This window comes from Marmota monax, unplaced genomic scaffold (assembly GCF_021218885.2).
Source record: "Marmota monax isolate L192 unplaced genomic scaffold, Marmota_monax_Labrador192_F-V1.1 WCK01_AAM20220418_F8-fsc00166, whole genome shotgun sequence".
In the NCBI taxonomy this organism is placed as follows: domain Eukaryota; kingdom Metazoa; phylum Chordata; class Mammalia; order Rodentia; family Sciuridae; genus Marmota; species Marmota monax.
Window position 1 is genome coordinate 2,284,413 of NW_026693344.1, and position 22,409 is coordinate 2,306,821.

Consider the following 22,409-nt stretch of genomic DNA (forward strand, 5'->3'; position numbering starts at 1 on the left):
GTGTGAGATGATAACCAATTGTGTTTTTGATTTGGATTTCCTTGATAATTAGTAACATTGAGCATCTTTTGATCCAGTTATCAGTCATTTGTATATCTTCTTTAGAGAAATGTCTGTTCAAATTCTTTGCACATTTTTACATATTTCTGTTAGTGAGTTGTGGGAGTTTCTTTTTATATTTCAGATATGGACCTCTTATCAGATGAACAGCTTGCAAATATTTTCTCCCATTTCATAGTTTTTTTTAACTTTGTTCATTGTTTTCTTTGCTGTGCAGAAGCTTTTTAGTTTGATATAATTCCACTTGTTTGTTTTTGCTTTTGATGTCATATCCAAGAAATCATTGTGAAAGATAATGTCATAAAGATTTTCCTTTATGTTTTCTTCTAAGACTCTTATTGTTTCATGCTTTCCATTTAAGTTTTTAATCCATTTTGAGATGATTTTTACATATGGTATGAGACAAGAGTCCAGTTTAATTATTTTGCATGTATATATTTAGTTCTCCCAGTACTATTTATTGAAGTGGGTATCCTTTCCCCCTTGGGTTTTCTTGGCACACTTGCCACGGATTAGTTCACCCATTACTTCATTTGGCTCTTACTCCCCACTTTCCTACTTGTCAATCATATTTATTTTCATTTTTCAAAATGTTTTCCTCTCTACCTCCCCAAAGTCAGACCTGCCTGATCATATAACTCCAATATATCTGTTAGGAAACATGTACACTCTGGTTTAGTTATAACTGGCCTTGACTTAAAAAAATACTCTTTTCATTTTTTGGGGACTTTAAAGTTCATTGTCTAAAACCTTCTGTTCTCAATAAACTAAAAATCTATTTCTTTTATAATTCCCCAGAATTCACTGAACCTTGATATCGTACATGAAGAACAAAAATCATTTACTTCACATTGTAAAGTTGCATTTCTGAATATAAGCCTTCAAATTAGCACATTCCAATGGCCTAAGAGAACTCAGTCAAGGATAATAACCATTAATAAGTGTTAACCCTAATAATCCCATATGAGTAAATTAGGTGATGTGAAAATGCTTTGATAAATAAAAAACTAATACTTAAAATACAAGTTACCATTATTGGTAAGAAAAACAAAACATAGGACTTACTGAATTATGCTTATTCAAAGGATGTTTTAAAATGGTTTATAGAAAAATACATATGGATTTTATAATACAATAAAAATAAAAGGCAATAAGTACATTTTATAAAATTTTATTGTTTCTTAAAGAAATTTCAATGAATAGATTTACATTGCTTTCACCAGAATTCAAATTCCAACTGCTAGTATTGTATGCTAGCTCTTTTATTTCTTTTCTGTACCAAGGGGAGTAATTCAAATGTAAAATATGGCCAAAGATAATTTTTGGAAAAGAAAACATCTCTTGGCAAGAATTTAACCTGGAATTTTCTTATTAATAAATGAAGAGTGTGTTTGGTGGGCTGGATTATGTAGTGGAGGCTTTCCCATGGACCAATGCCCAGTGTGAATATTCTTTTCTTGAATACATAAACAGATGTGCACAAATTCTTTTTGCCATTTTCTTAAATCAGAAGATTTCAGAGGAAACGTTTCTCCAAATACCATATTGAAGGCAGAAAAACTTTTGAAAGCAACTATATCCATTTGTCTTATTTTTACCTGGTCTTAGCCCCTATTTTGTAGTCCATACTGATCTGATTTAATAAACATACAGCTGTGTTTATTGTGAAGCATTAATAGCAACACAAATGGTAGACAATACATGACTGCTAGAAAGCCTTTCTTTCTTCCTTCCTTCCTTCCTTCCTTCCTTCCTTCCTTCCTTCCTTCCTTCCTTCCTTTCTTTCTTTCTTTCTTTCTTTCTTTCTTTCTTTCTTTCTTGTACCAGGGATTGAATCCAGGGGCACTCAACCATTGAGCTACATCCCCAGCCCTTTTTATTTTTTATTTTGAAACAGGATCTTGCTAAGTTGCTTCGGGCCTCACTAGGTTGCTGAGGCTGGCCTCAAACCTGTGATCCCTGCTGCCTTAACCTCCTGAACTGCTGGTATTACAAGCACCTGCCATGGTGCCTAGCTAGAAATGATCTGAAATCATTTCTATATTGACATTAATAGAATGGTGTGGTGGAGGAAAACAGCTAGCACCTGGGCACTAGGAAGCAGAGAGAGAGAGAGCACTCTGCACACCAGGGACTAATAAAAACCCCAGATGCACTCTGCCAGTGACCTATGTTCTCAGCCACACCCTACCTGCCTTCAGTTACCCAGTTAATCCCTGTCTGTGGATTAACCCACTGATTAGATTGCAACTCTCCTCAACTAATCACTTTATCTCTGAACCTTCTTGCATTTTCTCACACATGAGCTTTTGGGGGATATTTCATATGCAAATCATAACACCTATGTCCCAATTAGAGGTTTCTAGAGAAGAGATTTATCACCATATCATTTAATTGTTCATTTTTCTCATTTTGTCTGGTATGGGGTAGATAAAAGATCTGGACAATCAGGTTAACAGGCCTTTAATGACTTTTTTGAATAACTAGCAGATGATATTTAAAATCATTAAAATGTAGTTATTTTGATCGTTCCCTACCCTATTCCACCTCCCAATTCATAATTACAAGCAGCAATTACCATGCTCATATAATAGCAGGTATAAACTAGAATATACTCTCCACATACAAAAGTTAGTGGCATATGTGACTGCAAGACAAACTTTTTGCAATTGGATTTGTTCTGGCAAATTAGGGCCATGTAGGATCTGTATTCCTAGCCCTAACCCTTTTTAGTAGTCTCCATCACTGGGAATTTTTGTGGTATCTTGGATCATGCCCATCTTCAGAAGTACATGTCCTTAGCCTCCCATAGTTAATCCCCTCCTGGTAATTGCCAATATGTTCACATAGGGATTATATCATCATTTAGTAACACAATTATTAGGCTTTAATCTTCACAAGTAAGAAAAAGGTAACTATTCTGAAAAAAGTTGCATCCGTTGGTTTAAAATATGAGTAATTTACAGAAAAGATTAGATTCAAAGGTAGTGTAGTTTAAGTTTCAAAATTGGAGGACCACACAACATGATATGCTCAGTAGCTATGTCAATTTTTTTTGTAATTTTGAATATATTAAGACATTGTGGGACTGAAGTTTGGAAAAGTTGGTGGTTTGTGGGTTCGTGAGTTGGCAACTGCTTTTTCTCAGACTCACGGTGAAATGAAGTTATTTATAATGGCTTCTCTAGTGTACACTGTTTTATGCTGCGTCCAGCTTACAGTTTCCAAAGCTAAGTACAGTAAAAATGATGTAACTAAGAATAAAAACTTTAACAAATGAATATACGCGAACTCAGAACTTATTTTAAAATTTATTTTTTAAATAATTGGAAATATCTTACTGAGCCATTTTGAGCTATACATTTTGATAAGTCATAGTTGTCAGAAAATTTCTCATCTTGAACTAAGCCCTGTTTGAACTAACGCTCACATATACACACACGCATTAATTTCTCCACTAAATTTATATAGGAAAAAATAGTCCAGGGAGAATTCTATTTTTGAGGGATGTATTCCTATTCTGTTTTTACAATTCAGTAACAGAAGGCACCAGGAGTGTTACAAAACTAGCAGATGGAAGAATAAAATATAAAATAAGTTCCTTAACAGGGTTTTTTTTCCCCAGTTTTTTCTAGGTTTAACACTTTTTTAAACAAAATTATAAATATTGGCAGAGGGGATGGTGCTGTATATAGTTAGCCAAATTAGTTGATGCGTGTCATTAAGTAGATATCCTAATTGAAGAGTGTTGGTCCCTGAATTCTAGGTGATGAAGCTACTTAAGAATGAAGCTAAGTCCACATTATGGTGATTGCCATTAAAATCTTAGGTGATTTTCACAAGCTGACAAGACAATGGTTCAACATATTGTCAAAGCATGAGTTTGGGTGAAGGGCATATTTGGTGTGCAGAGTAGATATTAATTTCATCATCATCATCAGTACAATTCTTGGACCTGTATAAATACCATGGCTCTGGGGTCAAGAGTTTCTGAGTTTGAAGCCCAGCTTTTGTACTTACTTCCTATGAGCCAATTTTCTCACCTTTAAACGAAGATAATAACACAAATCCCAATTTCACAAGTTTGTGAGGCTTGAGATTGTCTATGAAGAGCACTTAGCACAGTATTTCACACTGATAAAACACTGTAAGAATAAGCATTTAAGAAATGTCAGATACTTTAATAATAACCTTTATTATTGATTTCCTTCCCTTGATTTCTCCTTGTATTCTGGATGAACCTAGGTTGGATGAGTTTAATACACACATCTACCAAGAGCTGCATGAATGAAACGCTTCACTGGCTCCATTTTCTTTGATTTAGGAGGATCTCAGTAGAGGTCTTCAGCACCCCAGGGGATATGCTGCTATGTGAGGCTCCATCAGTCCTCACTGCTGGGGTTTGGGTTGCTCTTGCTAAAAGTCTGGAGGGTATGAAGGTACAACAGCTATGAAGGCTTTCTGATTATAGAGATGCTTGATCTCTGTTTACAGCTCACACAAACAGCAACACAAACACAAACAGCAGTTTGCAAAATGATTACTTGAGAACACTTGTTTATTATGGGAATAATTCACATTGATACTGAGGAGTGAATTCTGTTTTCAGCAGTTATCTTTGGACCTGGCCTCTCTTTTCCATCTCTAATCCCATATACTTAATTAGACCCCTAGCATGCAGTAGCTTCCTCAGCAGTCTCCTTGACCTCACTCTTTTCAATCTCCCATTCATTTAATGCCAAGTCACTGGATTGATTTTCCTAAAACACATTGTGATCGTGGCCCTTCTTGGCTTGGAACTGTAGCTGCCTTTCCGTTACGGAGAGTGTGTAGCCTACATTAGTCAGTTTGGTGTCCCAATAACCTCATTTGCCTTCCAAATTGTACCCACTCATTTCTCTGCTCTCCAGAACCCTCAACTTCAACCCAAATGAATCCCGAGTGCCATGTCTGCTTTCCCTACATGGTATGCCCTTCTTTCTACTCTTCCCACCCCATCTCAAACAAATTCTCTTTTGTCCTCCACTTACTCAAATCCTAATTTATCTTTCTAAGCTGAGGTCATTGGAGCCTTTTCTTGTTTTACCCCAGGTCTTAAAACACATTTCTACCAAATGTTTTTTATTGATTTGTTGAAAATGAAAATTATAGGGCTGGGTTGTGGCTCAGTGGTAGAGCGCTTGCTCACATGTGTGAGACACTGGGTTCAATTTTTGAGCACCACATATAAATAAATAAAATAAAGGTCCATCAACAACTAAAAAAATTTAAAAAAAAAAGAGAGAAAATGAAAATTATACCTAATTATACTTTTCTTGAAATAATACCTTTTCTTTTATTTTCTTCAAATAAATACTCTTCTTGAAACATTTAAAATACCCTAAACCAAGCTCTTTTTAAAATCTGTAATGTGTAACTGCACACATGCCTATACATACACACATACACACACACACACACACACACACACCATGGCCTGTGCTAATTTACCCAGATAATTCTGTATTTGCCTTTTTGAGGGTAGAATTATGCTTAACTAATGTTTTAGTTTTCAAAATCTAATGATTATACGGTATAAATATTTGATGATTATTAAGCCTTAGAGACTTTGATCATCTAAGACAATCCTTTGTACATTGTAGGTACTTAAAATAATATTCAGTATATTTTTTTAGTTTTCTTCAATAAACATAAATAAGACTTTGATTTCAGCTCTCTTAATAAATTATTAAACATGTAAAGAAAATCACCTAAGTTGTAGATGTTTTCAGTGAGTTATCTTTATACACGCGAGGATAACCATTGCTTGGATGAGCCCTCCTCCAACTGTTTCCTGATCACCAACACCACTGTCTTCACCAGAGGAAATGTCATCTTTGTCATCAATGTGGTTTGTATATGTAATATTGTTCTCTCATATCTGATTTATTTTGCTGAATACTGTTTGTTTTATTGGTGCTGTTCTGTAGAATAGTGTTTACTTACTATTATTGCCTTTATATTCTATATTTATGAATATAAAATGTACTTATATACCAATGTTGATGGACATTTATGTTGTTATCACTTGGGAACATTAAAAATAATGCCACAATACATATTTTTGCACATATCACTTGGTGATAATGTGTGTATTTTTCTTGAATATATCCCTTGTATTTGAGTTTCTAGATTAGGGGATCTCCATTTTTTTTTTTTTTTCAGTTTAGGTAGATACTGTCTCTGGTTTTCCCAAGTGATTACTCCAGTTTGTACTCCCACTAGGAGTGCATGAGAGTTCCCACTGTTCCACAAATTCACATTTGTTTTTGAGTATAAGACTTTTTTTTGAGTATAAGACTTTGGCTGATTTTTTTTCAAGTTTCTGATCATTTTATTTATTTTTCATTTTATTTTTGTTTATTGTTTTTATTAGTATGTTAAATTATAGATCACGGTGGGATTCGTTGTACAAAATTATGTTTTGTGCAAGTACAGAATTCTTGGTTGTCAGTTATGTTTTCTATCCACTGTTCCTGGCTACTTTCTGTTGTCCTATGGCTTTCACTGTTTGAATTAAAAAGCTGACTAATGGTTTATTGTTGCTTTATTGAAGGTGATGGATATTTATGTAGGTCTTCTCTTGGGACTTTTCTCTCTACCATGATATGCTTTAGTATATGTGTCTGTGTATTTTATTTTATTTTTTTATTTATAGTGGTTACAGTGTTTCTTGAAATCTGTGGCTTGAAAATTTTATTCAGTTTTGGAAAATTCACAGTGCTTATATCTACAAACATTGCATTTGCCCCATCTTCTTTTTCCTAATTCTTTGGGACTTTAATTATATATAGGTTAGAACTTTTCCAATGACTATGCATTTCATATCCCTTTTCCCCTGTTTTTAAAAATTTTTTTTCAATCTAATATAATTTTTTTGGCCTATCTTTCAGTTTACTATTTGTCTTTTATGCTATTAAACTTTACTACAGAGTATTAATAATATTTAGTTATTGCTTTTTTCTACTTCTAAAATTTAGTTTAAAATTTCCTTCATAATTTCCCTTTTCCATTGAAATTACCAAAATTTTCATATTTTAGAACATATTTGTCACCAGTGTTTTTTTTTTTTTTGTCACCAGTGTTTTTAAGTCTGATTATTCCACTATCCCAGAGCTCTGCTTCTCTGCAACATTGTTTTGTTGTTGTTGTTGTTTTTAGGTTACAGGATGTTGTCTTGGTAAGCCTGTTTTGATTGAACCCTGACATTGTGTATGAAAAGTTGTACAGATAATTTGAAATGCCAAATGATGTGATCTTCCCTCAGGGAGGACATATTTTTTTCTTCCCATGGGCAGGAAGACCAGGAGTAGATGACCTTTATCCAGCTATGGGTTGAGCAGATACAAAGCAGGGTTTGGGTCTTACTGAATGCAGGATTATTAGCACTTAAAATTTTGCCTTCATGGTTTGGGTTGTGGCTCAGTGGTAGGGTGCTTGCCTACCACATGTGAGGAACTGGGTTTGATCCTCAGCACTACATAAAAATAAATACAATAAGGGTATTGTGTCCATTTACAACTAAAAAAAAAATTCTTTTCTTTTGCCTTCATGACTTTGAACTGATTGCGTGTGAATTTGTGTTTGGGCCCCATGATACTTCCAGAACCTTTCCTCAGCTTCGTAGCCTTTCAGCTTCTAACATATGCTAAGTTATTTAGCATTTGTTTTGCAATTGGCAAATCAGCCCCTAAATTCCTTGCTGCTTGGGAATTTTCCAGTGCCTTAAAAATATTTTTGGTTCATTTTTTTCTTATTATGCTTGGTGGGAGAATTGATTAGCCACAAGCTCATACTTCATCACTAGAAGAAAAAATTAAGAAAATCTTTTGAATAATAATTTATTTTGAATTCCAAACAATAGTCTCTAATTAATGAGAGACAAACTTAAGGGAAAATTACAAACAGCCTATTAGTTTTGACTCTTCGTGGTATTTTAAATTTTGACAATCACAGGATGAACTCAAAAACTAATTTTCTAAAATGTTGAGGTAGAGTTTAGAGAAAATTGATTCTTTTAAAAATTTCTAACTTGAAAAAAGTTGGACAAAAATATACTACTAGAAAAATATCCCAATTGTTGCTTTGAATAAGTTGAGATGTTTCCTTGTTTAGATTAATGTTAAAAAGGTGATTCTTATTGCCATTTATTCTCATTAAGTTAACAAATACTTTATGTATTTTTATGTTTCATTGTGTAGGGTTATTTTAAAAATTAGTTAAGTACAAGTAGTATATAAATGGAAAATTTCTGTTTGTATTACTAAGGAAATTTTAACAATTAGATTTTAATTTTTTGAGGATCTGCCAATTAATGTCAAAAGGAAACCAATGTAATTTAACTCTTACATTTTTGATGAACCTGTTAAACACATGCAATTTTTGCTCAGTATGGAATTGAAAATTTGGACAGTAGAGGGTGCAATTGTACCTTGGGTTCTGTATTTTAGTCATAGAAATTATTATCTACTGGCTAAGAGAAAAATTTGAAGAACATACAGTTTGCTGAAGCTGCACCTTATTTATGAAAGCATTTAAAATAAAATGAGTCACATCAATAAGAAGTATAAATTTTATAATAATGTAATGCTTTTCTCAATCTTATACTTTTAAAATTGACAAATCTAAATCTTAATTAGAAACTCTAAAAAAATAATAATTTTAGCTGTATACAGAGTGCATTTTCTGTATATAGAAAGGTATATATACACCATATATGTATCTAGATACATGCATACATATTTCAACAAGACATCTTTCTTTTATAGGACTTATTTACCTCTAATCAGATATGTTTTTTCCCTTTGGAAAGGCTGCTTCCAGAAGGAGTATGTATATTGATAACTGTATCATGAGATTCCCATTTGGTAGGAGATGAAAATATAATTAAGAAGCACTAGAGATAAATGATGCAATACCAAGAGAGTTCTTACCTTCAAATGTTTAGTAACACTCAGTTTTTATTGAGCATCCAGAAGTTTCTTGAAATTCAGAAACTCTGATTTCCACTTAGACCCTAAAGCAGCGTTATGCAGTTGTAGTTTAAAGGCTTCATTTATAGAGAACATCCGTGTGTGAAGTTTTTAATCCTGGTCTTCAAATTTGACTGAATCCCACAGATAAGGTTCTTTGTTGTTTTTTTTTCCCCCATAGGCTTACATTTTCCAAGTTTGACAAAGATTACTTTTTCAGAAAGAAAGTAGCTTCTTGAGAAATATTTCTCTTTTTGTATTAACAAACTATATATTCTTGTCTTTTGATTTAATTGAACAACTATTTAACATGACATTGTGACTTTATAATTCTTGCTAATACCCAAACGTTAGCACTTTAGCGTTCAGTTGATTGTGGTATTAAGCTTATGATTTTATCTGAAGGACTTACTCTGACTTCCTGTAGAAAAAATAAACAAAAGTGCAAGAGTGGAGAAGGAAGATAAGTGTATTTATTTTAAAAACTGAGTGAGTGAATTAAAAGTATTTTGGAAGATAAATTTTTTCCTTGTACATGAGTTTTCTTTGAATTTTGTTTTGGTCTGAAACCTATAAGACAGCTGAAAATGAAGTGAACAGTTAGGACACAGGCACTGGTAAATAATTGCTGAAGTAATTCATGAAGCACTCTAATTGGAAGCATCTCCTTTCAGAGTGTTATCAAATAACATGAGTAATTTTGTAAAAGATCGCTTATAAAGAATGACAGGAATAAATGTCAATTCCTTGTAAAACAGACAGCCTTTTGAAGGAGGAGCCAGAACTTGGGAAGTAGCAAGAAAGAAATTGCAGAATGGCTAATGCCATCAACAGTGCCTGAGGATCTTGAAGACAGTGCAAGCCTAAAAAACAACAAAGAATCTGGGACTATGGGGATTTAAAAGTGCAATAAGAGGTTTGTAATTTGCAAAAGTGCTTAGGTATAAAAAGACCAATGTTTTCTAGAAAAAATTGCAAGGTAGCAGGAAGTAAATTGGTTCTCATGGTTCATAAGCAGAGAAATATGTTGTTCAAAGAGTGATAAGTTTTTTATGTGAAAAACATTTTAAAACTAAGCCTCTGATATATTTGATTTATTGCATATTACACACCACCGTCCATAAAGAGACAGAAAAATCATCCTTTTACCCTTCTTTCTTGTTCAGAGAGGTGTGTTGTAGATACTGAAAAATATTTGTTGAATTCATTATTTATTCTTATCTTTACGTGCTCAGTACAATTAACACATACGTAGGCAGGGGCTCCTTGTACTAGCTGTTGGTGGACAATATTGATATAATTCCTTATTTTCATGGAGTTTATAGTCTATAGTCTTGTTAAATAGGGGAAGATACCTATTTAACAAAGGTGCATGCAAATAACATATAATTATAAATCATGATATATGTTATTATAAGGGGAAAATATCTTGGGATGATTCAGAAGAATTATCAGATGAAGGGGTATCTAAGGGGAGAAATGAAAAATGGAATAATTGAGTTATAGACTGAAAGATGAGTAGTGGTGAGGGACCTTGGCTTTGAGGAGTGAAAGGGGTTAGGAAAAGAGTTTTATAGGCAGAGAGAGGATCACCATTCAAAAGTTCTGAAATGTTAAAACAAAACTGTTTGGGGCTTGGAGAGTATGAAAAACTGAAGGGTCAGTATAACACTTGTATAGTTCATTATTGATCAATTATTCTCCTGATTTTGATCCCATTGTAATTTTTTCTTGAACATATTCCAAACCTGAGCAAGTCCTATAAGCAACCCTCATTTTAAAGAGAAGAAATGTGATTATGGGTCCATTGGCAATGCTAGTCCTTTTTGTTGGCACCAAATTAGTCAGACGTTCATGGTTTAATGTCATGTCATGGGCTGTGGTCACAGGCTGGGCAAAGTGGGGGTTTTGAGGTGGAAGATACTGGTGGTTGGCCGCACTGTTGGTGAGACCAGGACTGGGTGTTCTTATCCCAGATATTGCTGTGTATGTAGATACTAGTGAGGAACTTCACAAATGGGGAACATGCTTGTTAGCTTTTAGTAATTTGTCCAATTTACCTTTAAACAATTAAATATTGTGAATGCTCAAGTTCAACAAACTTGAAGTCTACTTTAAATAAATTGTATGTATTAAATGTTTATTTAGATTATATATAGTAATGTGTAAGTTGTATATTTTTGGAGATTCGTAATTCAGACTGAAAAATTAAAGATCCTGAGAAGAATACAGAAAGCATTTAGCTCAGTGTCTCCAAAACATTTTTGAATGTGGAGCCTTTATTCATTTCACTTATCACCTTGGTGAGGAACCTTCTATGATTCACAGTTAGAGGAAGCACTGAGCTGTAAGTATTTACTTTGATGGTTGAGGACTTTGAATTACAGTCATTAGGATGCTGGCAAAGCTTTACTTTGACCACCAAGTATCACACCAGCTGTTACCATGTGTTTTTTCTGGGTTACTTGTGTTTTCTTCATCAATTATTCCATTTCCCACAATTAGATATCCTCTATTACAGGATATAAAAATTAGGTAATAGGTTAATGATTTACTTTGGAGGTTGACTATTAATTAAATGATTGTATACTTAGAATCCTCAAACACAAAATTACTTCTAAGAAAATATTAATAGAATGAAAAATTGAAAAGCTATTTTCTCAATGCATTTTGAAAGATCATTATTGTCTTACTATTTTTTTTTTGCAGAGGAGTAAAATTGTATAGAGAACCCTTTTAGAAAATATTAAATGAATATAATTTTGGCATATTCTAAAGTTATTGTGCCTTAAAAATGTCTATGGTGTAAGACCAATCACATGATTTCAGGGAATCAAACATGAAAGTTCTATTTAAGGCGTAGGGTCTTACCTGTTATTTTCTATGAGGCAGAGAAAACTTGCTTTTGTTTTTAATCTTTCAAGGACTTTTAAAACTCTGTAATGGGAGGATACTTGAGCTTGTCTAAAGAGAAAAATGCGATGTTTTCCCTTATTTCTCCAAAGATCTTTGTCAAAGAATTAGAATGCAAAAAATTGGAGAAGAATCCACTTTGTCTGCCTTACTTTTGATCAGGAGGGTGTGATTCATATTTCATACCTATGGTGTATGGATGTCGGTAGGGCATGTGTAAGCTCATAGATACACACCAAGACAGAGCCAATCTTTTATCACTACGTAGACCTCCATAATAGCAATAATAGTTACACATGGTTTAGAGAACTATTTAGATATTTCCAAGACTTTTAATATAGTTCTCAGTAGTAAACCGAAATGGCCTGAATTGGTCCTAACTATCATTTACTAAGGTGTATGAAGTAGGATTTTCAACTGATCTAGGCTTCTATGTGTGGTAATAGCAAAAAGACCAAGTGAAAGAATAATATAACTTTAAGAAGGCTATGCTGACAATCAGGAGACTTGAATTTGAAACTTGCCTTTGCCTTGGGTATGTCATTTAGATTTCAAATTAGAATGTTGAGTTAAATAATCAGCATAGTCCATTCCAAATAAAAATTCTGTAATATCCATTATGAATCAAGAATTAAGGACACCATTTCTTGTCTTTTTTTGGCTGGAGATAGGGAACTGTGAGGTGTCAAATTATGCCACATGTTCCTGTTGGTCTTTTAATTCTCTGTATTTGGCTGTGTCTATGTATGTGTTTTTTGTGAGCATGCCTGAGAGCAATATAAAGTAACTAAATTAAATAATACCGTAAATGTGGAAATACTGTTGGATTAAGTAGGTTTCAGGCTGACTGTGGAGAGAATGCTCGTTGCTTTCTACTGAGGGAGGGTCTGACCAGTGGAAACTGGAAAGTGAATATAAGCGATTCCCACTGAGTTCTCTATGTTCCCAACAGCAGCAATTACTTTTAACATTCCATGAATAAAGTGTTTTGAAGATTCCCTTGTCATTTTTTCCACTTAAAATTGGTAGTCAACAAAGACACTTTTCTAAGGAAGATAGATGGTTAGAATTTTGGCTGTGTTATATTCTATGGAAAACTTAGATGAATTTTCCATAATAAGTCTCCAAATTAACTCTGATCTTTGAGTGAAAACATTCTTACATAATGAAATAATTCAAGACAGACACTGACTATGCTGCATTTATACCAAAAAAGTACAAAAGTCCCTATTTTATTTTTATTTTTATGAAGCACTGAAACTATATAATATCATCTATATGGCTGTTTTGGAAAACTTTTTGAAAACGTTTATGTGTTAATACATTTGTCTTTTGAATTTCAATCTGAACTGACAATATTTAATAAAGTATTGCTATCAGATCAAGTGCTTATTCTTTGAAAAAAAAAGAATTTAAAGAAGTCCAATATAGACTAGGAAGGAATTACTGAATTTTCTCTAAATATATTACATTAGGCAAGCTGACTGATGATTTTAAAGCTTATCTATGCATCACATGCACACTGGCCTGGGACATCTATCCTTGTTATCAAGCTTTCATAAACATTAGGCAAAATATCCTTACCCTGGAATGATATCCATTTCTTCTAGCAGCCTACTGTTCCATTTGCCTGTCATGAGAAAGGTGGATCGCTGTATTTCTGGCTCATGATGATTGTAGAGCAGTCACAGAATTAAATGAATTTGCAGTTAGGTGATAGTTGCTTGCCCATTAAGTTAAGATATTGATGATCTCTTTGTATTTTCCTACTGTTTTTTTTTTGCTTGCAATTCCCCCTGCACCCCAATTGCTGACATTCTCACATCAAATTTCTCTCTCATCCAATTCAGTTGTTTTACTGAGAAAATTTTCATTCACCCAAACTTCTATTTTATTGTCTGTTGTGTATCTTCAGTACTGTTCTACCTTACCATTTTAAAGGAGTTCACTAGAATAATTTAGTTTAGTTTTTTTTTTAAACTTTAAATTTTGGTTAGAAAACATGAAGGAAGAAAACGGCCAAGTTCAGTGCTACCTAAAAATAAAAACAAAACAAAAAAGAAAAATCATTTACTCCAGAGCTATTCTCCTATAATTCACATGATATTAAATCTGTTTTCAAAAGCAAATTTACTTTTGCAAATGTGTTTGAATGTTTTGTGAAAAATACTAATGCTTACTTAGTAAATGATGTGGATTTAATATAACAGAAGAATCACTGAAATGGAAATGACAAATTGTAATTTATTAATCATATATGGGAGATGTTATGATGTTTCACGCTTTTATGTATTTTTTTGCGCTTAAATGCAGTAAAATAATTTTGTAACTAAGGCATTTTAAATTAAATATTATGCATTTAAAAATATAACATTCATTAAAAAACAGGAAATCTGATATTTTTCTTCTTTGAATACTTTTGTGCAGGGTGCAGTGATGCATGCCTATAATCCCAGTGGCTCAGGAGGCTGAGCCAGGAGGGTTGCAAGTTCAAGGCAAGTCTCAGCAGTTTAGCAAGGTCCCAGTGAACTTAGTGAGATCTTGTTTCAGAATAAAAAATAAAAACGCTGCGGATGTGGCTCAGTGGTTAAGCGCCCCTGGGTTCATCCATAGTACCCAAACAAAAACAAACCTTTTCTGCCTTCAGATCCTAGGAAATGGGCTATTTACAAATGAGTAGAAAGAAGTATTCACTTTTTTTTAGACAGTGCATGGATTTTCATGAGGACTAGTTTAGGCTAAGGTTCAGTAATTACCATCATTTTAAGCAGTAGAACATAGGAATTCATTTCAACTAATATTAGGCATGACACTAATTCGGTATTAAATGCTAAGCCCATTAGCAATTACTTACAGTGCACTATTACTTTCCGAGTCTCTGTAGTAAGTTTTTCATCATTAATGATTTTTTTTCTTTTCTGTGCAGCACTTACTATGTGTAGTAGTATGACTTCAAAAGAGGCCAACCATTCGAATTTTGATTTACATCCATTTAGGTATATTCCTTATGACCAAATCTACCTCTCCCAAGCAATCATAAGAATCATCTCTTTCTACAGAATTTAATAGAATACTGGATGGTTAAATCGCTGTGCTTAATTCATAGGAAACCAACAGAAGTTTGTTTCTATAAAAACAATAAACTAAAAAGAGAGCCTTGAATCTTTGTCTAATTCATCAAAGTGTAATTACAGTTCTACTGTCTGACTCATTCCCCTTTACAGTCCAAAGATAATTTCTGTGGTATATTATTATACATTGAAATAGGATAATTGCTTTTCTAAAATATATTCACATAAAAATATGTAGGTAAGTTCATAATGTACCTAAAATCATGGATATTATCATTATTGCTCTTTGTTGTTAAATTTGAAAGCAAAAGTTGAAAATATTTATAAAAAGAAGAGGCTCAGTAATCCTGAATTAAATAGGATGACCAACTATCTTAGTTTGCTCAGGACTGAGAAGTACTTAGGGTTTTTAGTTTTAAAACTGGGACAATCCCAAGCAATTTTTGTATTAAAACCAGGTCAGTAAGAGGAAAATGGGTACAAGTTGGTTACCCTCAACAAAGATAAAATAGTGGTGGAATGAAGACTGTTTTGGGGAAAGGTACTTTGAAAAACATCTTGTTCTTGCACTTTAGGATTTTCTAAATTTCTCCTCTTTCTACTTTCACAACTCTAAAGTCAAGCTAGTTAATATTAAGAACCCTTTTATCTCTCTGGATCCAGAACCAAGAAAGTAGTAACACTCAGAAGTCCTTCTAAGGCATTGAGGGATAGAGGATTGAGTTCTATATTGAATGGTCAAGAGTCAAATTAAGTCTTTGCCATTCATTAAGCAGGTGATTCTGTACCTCTGTTTTCTCAAATAATAATAATAATAATAATAATAATAATAATAATAATATCCAACATGTTGGGTTGTACCAACGTGCCTATTTTGCATTAAAAATGCCAAGAAGTTTGTTAGTTTTATTGTGGTCTTGATTATTATTAGCAACTTGGTCCAAGCCAGTATGTTGTGGCAGTAATAGTAACCTTCATATCTAAAGTCTTAGAAGTACTTGTTTGTTTTAGCAATTTTCTGCAAAGTTTGGCTTCCATCATCTAAAACGTTCAGCTGTACTTTTATTTCTTTATTTATTTTACCTGTTCAAGATATATACATAAAATGGCAAGAGAAAGTTTCAAACTTAGGACTCTTCTAGGAAATGAAGCCTCAGTTGAATGGACAAGTGGATAGTGAAATTACCAGTGTTCTCTTTGGGTTAATTATGTTGTTCGTGAAGGATGCTAACACACTTCATTTCTTCAAATAACTACTTTATTGAATATCTCATGAAATGATCCTGAGATTCCATTTAGAAAGGCATGGCAATATTTATTCTTAATCATGAGGATTGGTTGCAAAACTTAAGAGCATATTGGAGTTTAATATGCCACAGTTTGGCCAGGTATCAGCAGAACTTTGCTTCTATTAAAGCTATGGCAAAGGGAGATTGTTAAAGGCAGATTGTGATTTAACTGAGAGATTCCAGAATATGAACTTAGATCTTTCAAAATGGCATTGTTTTAAACATCAAGGTTTCATCCTCTCTAGACAGTGAGGGGAGGAGGAAATCAATCATGTATTACACTCCACTCTACTCCACTCTAGATTTGTGATAGTCACCTCCTACTGAGAAGAAAGTAGATTTGTGTTTGACCTTTGGTTTTTTATTTTAACCAGTTAAATTTACAAATGTTAGAATCACTCAAATGTTTGATTGATAGAAATATGGTCCCTTAAAATCTGAAAAACCTGTTAAAACCATGATTGAAAAAAAATGTTGATTTTTAATAATGAAAGAGCCAGGTGCGGTGGTACATGTTTGTAATTCCAGTGACTCAGGAGGCTGAGGCAAGAGGATCCTAAATTCAAAGCCAGCTTCAGCAATGACAAGGTACTAAGTGAGAGCAGTCTCTAAATAAACTCAGTGAGACCCTGTCTCTAAATAAAATACAAAAATAGGGCTGGGGATGTGGCTCAGTGGTTGAGTGCCCCTGAGGTGATCCCCAGTACAAAAAAGAAAAAAAAAAGAAAAAAGAAAAAAAAAAGCAAGAGAAAAACTGCAAATTCTGAATTTTGTATAATTAGAAAGCTTTTAAGGGAAAATCAAATTGTTTTTCATATTATAGGCTAACATGATATATTGTTCTATACTATATCTTGAACAATATATTCTATATCTTGAACACCTTTTTAAAGTGTAAGTCATTTGTAAGTGTTGCATCTTTTCAGTCATTTAATTTCTTTATTTTTTATGACAGTTCTGATTCTCAGTATTAGATTCATTGTGGAACATATTTTTTTAAATTTTAATTCTAATTTATTTATATATGATAGCAGAATGAATTGCAATTCATATTACATATATAGAGCACATTTTTTATATCTCTGGTTGTATACAAGGAATGAGATGAACATCATTAGGGAACATATTTTGTATCATAAAAATTGTATTTAAAATGACAGTGCAGCATGTATACATCCTATAGTTGTGTATAATTATACTAAATAGTGAAAGTATTTACATGATTCAATGTTAAAAGCTCACTTTTGATTAAAATCTCTGAAGTTTTTTTAATCTTTGGGGTTAAAATGTGTACAAATGAGGATGAATCTTCTCTACTTTGTTCTGCTCACAGACATTAAATAACCTCATTTAAGCCTCAGTGAACTCTGAAAACAAAGCCTTGCTTAGCAATTGATTGATGATGTCCCTTATCAATTGTTCCTAATATATTTTTAGATATAAACTCTTGGCCTCATGGACCCTAATTATAGATCTATAAGGAAATGTCATTTGGTATTAAACATTTTCCCGGGAAGTAAAAAATTCCCACAGGTTAAAATAAGATAAAAATTTGGACATTTGCCTGGGAGAAGGAAATTTTCACAGAAGCACTTTCAAAATATAGTCAGTTCCAAAAAGTCACAGTACTTCTGCTTAGTTCACTTTTAATTAAGACAACAATAATTCAGAACTATTATTTACTGGTATTTGTAAGGTATTCATTACAAATGAAAATGTTTCGGGAATTATCCACTTTATATATTACATTCTGAAATAAATGCACTTCCAAAATGTTTGTGTTGGAAAGCAGACAAATTAAATGTATTATGTCATCAACACTAAGAGAATTAGATCATAATCTCTGTGGAAGAATGCTTAGGATTGTATATCCTTTGTCATTTACACCTCTAATTACAAACAAGTATACTTTAAATCAAAAACCTTGTTAATATGCCAGTGACTAGCGGTTTTTTTCTTTCTTTCTCTTCTTTTTCCTTCAGATCCAGAATTGCATCTTGAAGGCAAAAGTGAGCAAGTTTGAGCAAGTAATCTTGGCTAACTTTCAATTCTAGTAAATAGTTCTGCATTGCAACTCATTTTTAAATTTATAATTTATCTAGTTTGTTTTAGTGTTAAAGAATGGACAGATTGAATATTGAGGATGATAAAGTATTGAGTGCTCAGGAATAGTAGTTTAAAAGCTTTTATTTAAGAAGCTATAAAATTGGATGAGTTGATGAAGATTTAGGTAAATATTAGGAACTTAGGCAAATATTAGGCAAATACTTTGGGAATTCTAAACGTGTTCCTATGATGTTGGAAGAATAACCCTTGGACAGAACGGACGCGATCCAACTGTCATCATTTTAGGAAGTATTGAGTGGGTAGGGAAGGAGGTGTGAGTAGGAGAGAGGTAGATTCACGAATATATACTAGTGTATATATATACTGGTATATATACTGGAATATATACTGGTACACTGTACAGTATCCTGTAGACCCTGTAATTACCCCTCATTTTTACTATTTTCCGTCTTCTTCAAAGTTGTGTCAAAATTCCTACGTTGTCATCCAAGTGGAAAGAAAGATTTCTAACAGCCTGGTTGTTACCGCGGCAATATTTTAAAAGATATGATTCAGTTTCAGGATGTACTTTTTGGAACTTGGAAATAATTTTATGCCACTACCCATTCTCGACCCAAACCAGCAAATGGAAGAAGCAGGGGTCCATCAGTGAACTCCCCTGTGGACACTGTCTCAAGAGGATGGGATAAAGGACAAGCTGAGTAGTCTTCTAGGGCCCAAATCCGTTTTGGCCTTTGCACTAAGAAGAGTTCATTGATCTGAGTTCCCAAGGTGACGAAAGGAGAAAATTAGCAGGAAGAGCAAGCATAGTAGCAATGCCTGTGGGATGGAGATGAGGGTTCGGAACCTTTCCTCCACCCTCTTCCCCAGAGGATGTAAGGGGGAATCCCTCCCAGGCATCGCTCTCATATCCTAAGAGGCAAGTTTCTCTGCAAGCCTTAGCCACCTGTGTGAGGAGCTCCCTGTGGGAAAGGAGGCGTGATAGAGGGAGAGCTCAGAGTCACATCACTCCGGAGCTTTTCTTTGGGAGGCTGAGGGTCAAAACACCTCGGAGAACTCCGAGCTTGTAGGATGCGTAGTTCACCCCGCCCTCCAGGGTGGTCAGGATCCTGGTCTCCCAGGGGATCCACCAGCCGGTACGCTCTGGAACCCTCTGATGCCTCCCCAGTTTGCTCCGGGTCCTTCTGTCCGCTCCCTCCTACTTCTCCACCCGCAAAGTGATGCTCCCGCCTCGCTCCGCCTGCACACCCCCTAGCGCGCCCCAAAGCTTTATCAAGCTCCCTACACACGCCGCCGCCGGCTTCCTTTGGCGCCCGGCACTAGTGACCCGGGATCATCAGCGGCTGCCTCTAGAGGCCCCCATTTAAGTCCCCTCCTCCCACTCCCGGGCCACCGCGCCTCCGGGGGCTTTTCTCCCCCACGCTACAGCGCCCACCGCGTTTCAGGTTGAATCCCAGGTTGGATCTGCTGTCTTGCTCATCTCCACACTGAGCCTCTTGGTAAGCCCAGAGAAGTGGAATCTGCACACAGAAACTCTCGGTGGCTGGAGCCGGCGGACTGGGCATGCTCAGAAGCCAGGGTTGGCTTTGGTCTCAACTAGGAAGCTTTTGCTCTCGGGAGGCAGCGGCGACTTTGGGGAAAGTTGATCAGAGAGGGGAGGAAGCCCCAAGACGCGGAGCAGCGGCAGGAAGGAGCACCCGGCAGCCCGGAGGAGTATGGGCACCCTACGGGATTTACAGTATGCGCTCCAGGAGAAGATTGAGGAGCTGAGGCAGCGGGATGCTCTCATCGACGAGCTGGAGCTGGAGTTGGATCAGAAGGACGAACTGATCCAGAAGCTGCAGAACGAGCTGGACAAGTACCGCTCGGTGATCCGACCGGCCACCCAGCAGGCGCAGAAGCAGAGCGCTAACACCTTGCAGGGTGAGCCGCGCACCAAGCGACAGGCGATTTCCGCGGAGCCCACCGCCTTCGACATCCAGGATCTCAGCCATGTGACCCTGCCCTTCTACCCCAAGAGCCCACAGTAAGCAGGGGTTACGCGCCGGATCCATGTGGCACCCTGGCGGTGGGGAGCTGCGGGTCTCTGTATTGTCTGTCAGCCCCCGCCCCTCCCGCTTGCCTTGTCTGTCCTCATCCTCAGAAATGTTTCATTTTCACGGGCACTTCTTGCGGGGTTGTGCACGTTTCTCAAAGCCAGACTCACTGCACATACATTGCCTTCATGCCTTTGTCAAATGCCAAGGTATTTTAAAAATATACATTGATATGCCACCTACTGTACCTAGAGTTTGAACTCGCCCCAGGTGTGTGTCCCACCATGTGTGTGAGTGAGGAATAAAACCCCCCATTCCCCAAAGCCCTGGCAAACCTGCCCAGCCGGAAAATCCTAAATGCAGGCTCATCAGACTTGAAATGAAATGCGTCTGATATCACCCTTACTTTCCGTGCTCTCGTGGCTCTCCTGGATTTCTCTACATGCTGGTACTTCACGCTGGTACCCTTCAAACCTGATGTTCTATCATCCCCAAAGTGCAAAAATACGTAAATATGCATATAAGAGGGAAGAATTTTTGATTTCCTGAATTGGATGACATTTACAATCCATAAATGGATGACTAGTCTGTTGATTCTTTAAAAATGTTCTGTTTTATAACATCTGAGGGGGAATATTGCTTATTTTCCTGAAGGAATTTTAATGATTACTAATGAACAGATCCATCTCCCAAGAGGGTTGTATGTTTCCAGGGTCCAAAACAGATAAGTGCACTTATCTTTATCTTTATTTACAGTGTGGACACATACTCTGACTTACTCCTGGCTTCTAATGAAACCACTCTGGTATTGGTCTAGCATTTTAGAGAACCCTGTACTTCTAATGCCAGTGGGCTTCATAACTTGGATGAGACAATTCAATGAAACTTGTTACACAACACTCAACTCAGAGTCCATTTGGAAAATAAGCAGCAAGAGCATGAGATAAACTGAGAATGAGTAAGAGCACCAAAATAAATTGTATTTTAATTGATAGATAATGACATAATTGATAAAACAAAGGATTTTGCTGCTCTACTCTTAACTACATCACATTGGCTGGATGACATATGTTACGTAATAATAATATAAGGTCTCTTGGAACCCTTTACTTCATAAACATAAGAATTAATATAAGGAGAAAGAGTGAATACTTTATTATCTCCATTTGTATGTATTGGATGGGGGTGGGTCAAGAGTAGGTACTGATCATACTTTTGGAAACTTTAGAGTTGTACCTATCTTGGTTCCCATGGAACATTTGCAATTCTTCATGTAGTTTTAGCTTAAGGAGGAGTTTGTATTCTGCAAAGGAGTGGAGAATAAACCACAAGGATAAATATTTCTGAGATTCTAAGCTTACCAAGTTGCAATAATAGTTCAGTAGAATTAGACCTGTCTTAGAAACCTGAGTGATCTGACTTCACTGCAACTTTCTCTGGTAAATTAATTTGCAGTCCCGACATGCTTGCCTGTTTTAGCTAATGAGGTACATGGCCATCTCTCCTGGGCCAGGTTTTGCATAATGAAAATATAACTCAAAGACAGGTCTTTGCATCTTTAAGCATTCTATAGCATCTCATTTTACTATCTGCAAGACTTTGGAGTAACATAGAGCAAGCTCTGCTTTTAAAGAAAGACCATTTTAATAGGTTTTATAATGAAGCATGATCAAGCTAGCTGATAACTCCAGTTAAACATTCTATCAGAGAAGATCTAACGAAATGTAGGCAGCAGGGAATGAACTGTAGAATGTGGTAAGTTTTAGAATCCTCTTAGTGCTTGACATGTAGAATAACTAGATTTTTTTTTCAAGTCTGGTAGAAAATGAAATTACTGTGGCAAGTAATTTATAAAATTCCATTATAATAAACATTTTATCTTTTGAACAATGCTATGCATTCTGATATTTATTTAATAACTTGCTCTTTAAAGAACTCAGTTGGTAAGGTATTGCCATGGTG

General features: G+C 35.2%; 1 protein-coding gene across 2 annotated transcripts in view; it reads left to right on the top strand.

The window, feature by feature from the left end:
* Positions 1 to 22,409, top strand: part of Prkg1 (protein kinase cGMP-dependent 1) — a 1,175,746-nt gene that overhangs the window by 57,490 nt on the left and 1,095,847 nt on the right. The window contains exon 1 of one of the 2 annotated variants that reach the window (XM_046456762.2): positions 17,300 to 20,437. The exons of the other annotated variant lie outside the window; for it this stretch is intronic. Within the exon in view, the coding sequence (XP_046312718.1) occupies positions 20,127 to 20,437 (311 nt within the window). The 5' untranslated portion in view covers positions 17,300 to 20,126. Of the gene's footprint in view, positions 1 to 17,299; positions 20,438 to 22,409 lie in introns of those variants that run through there. 2 annotated transcript variants of the gene reach the window in all.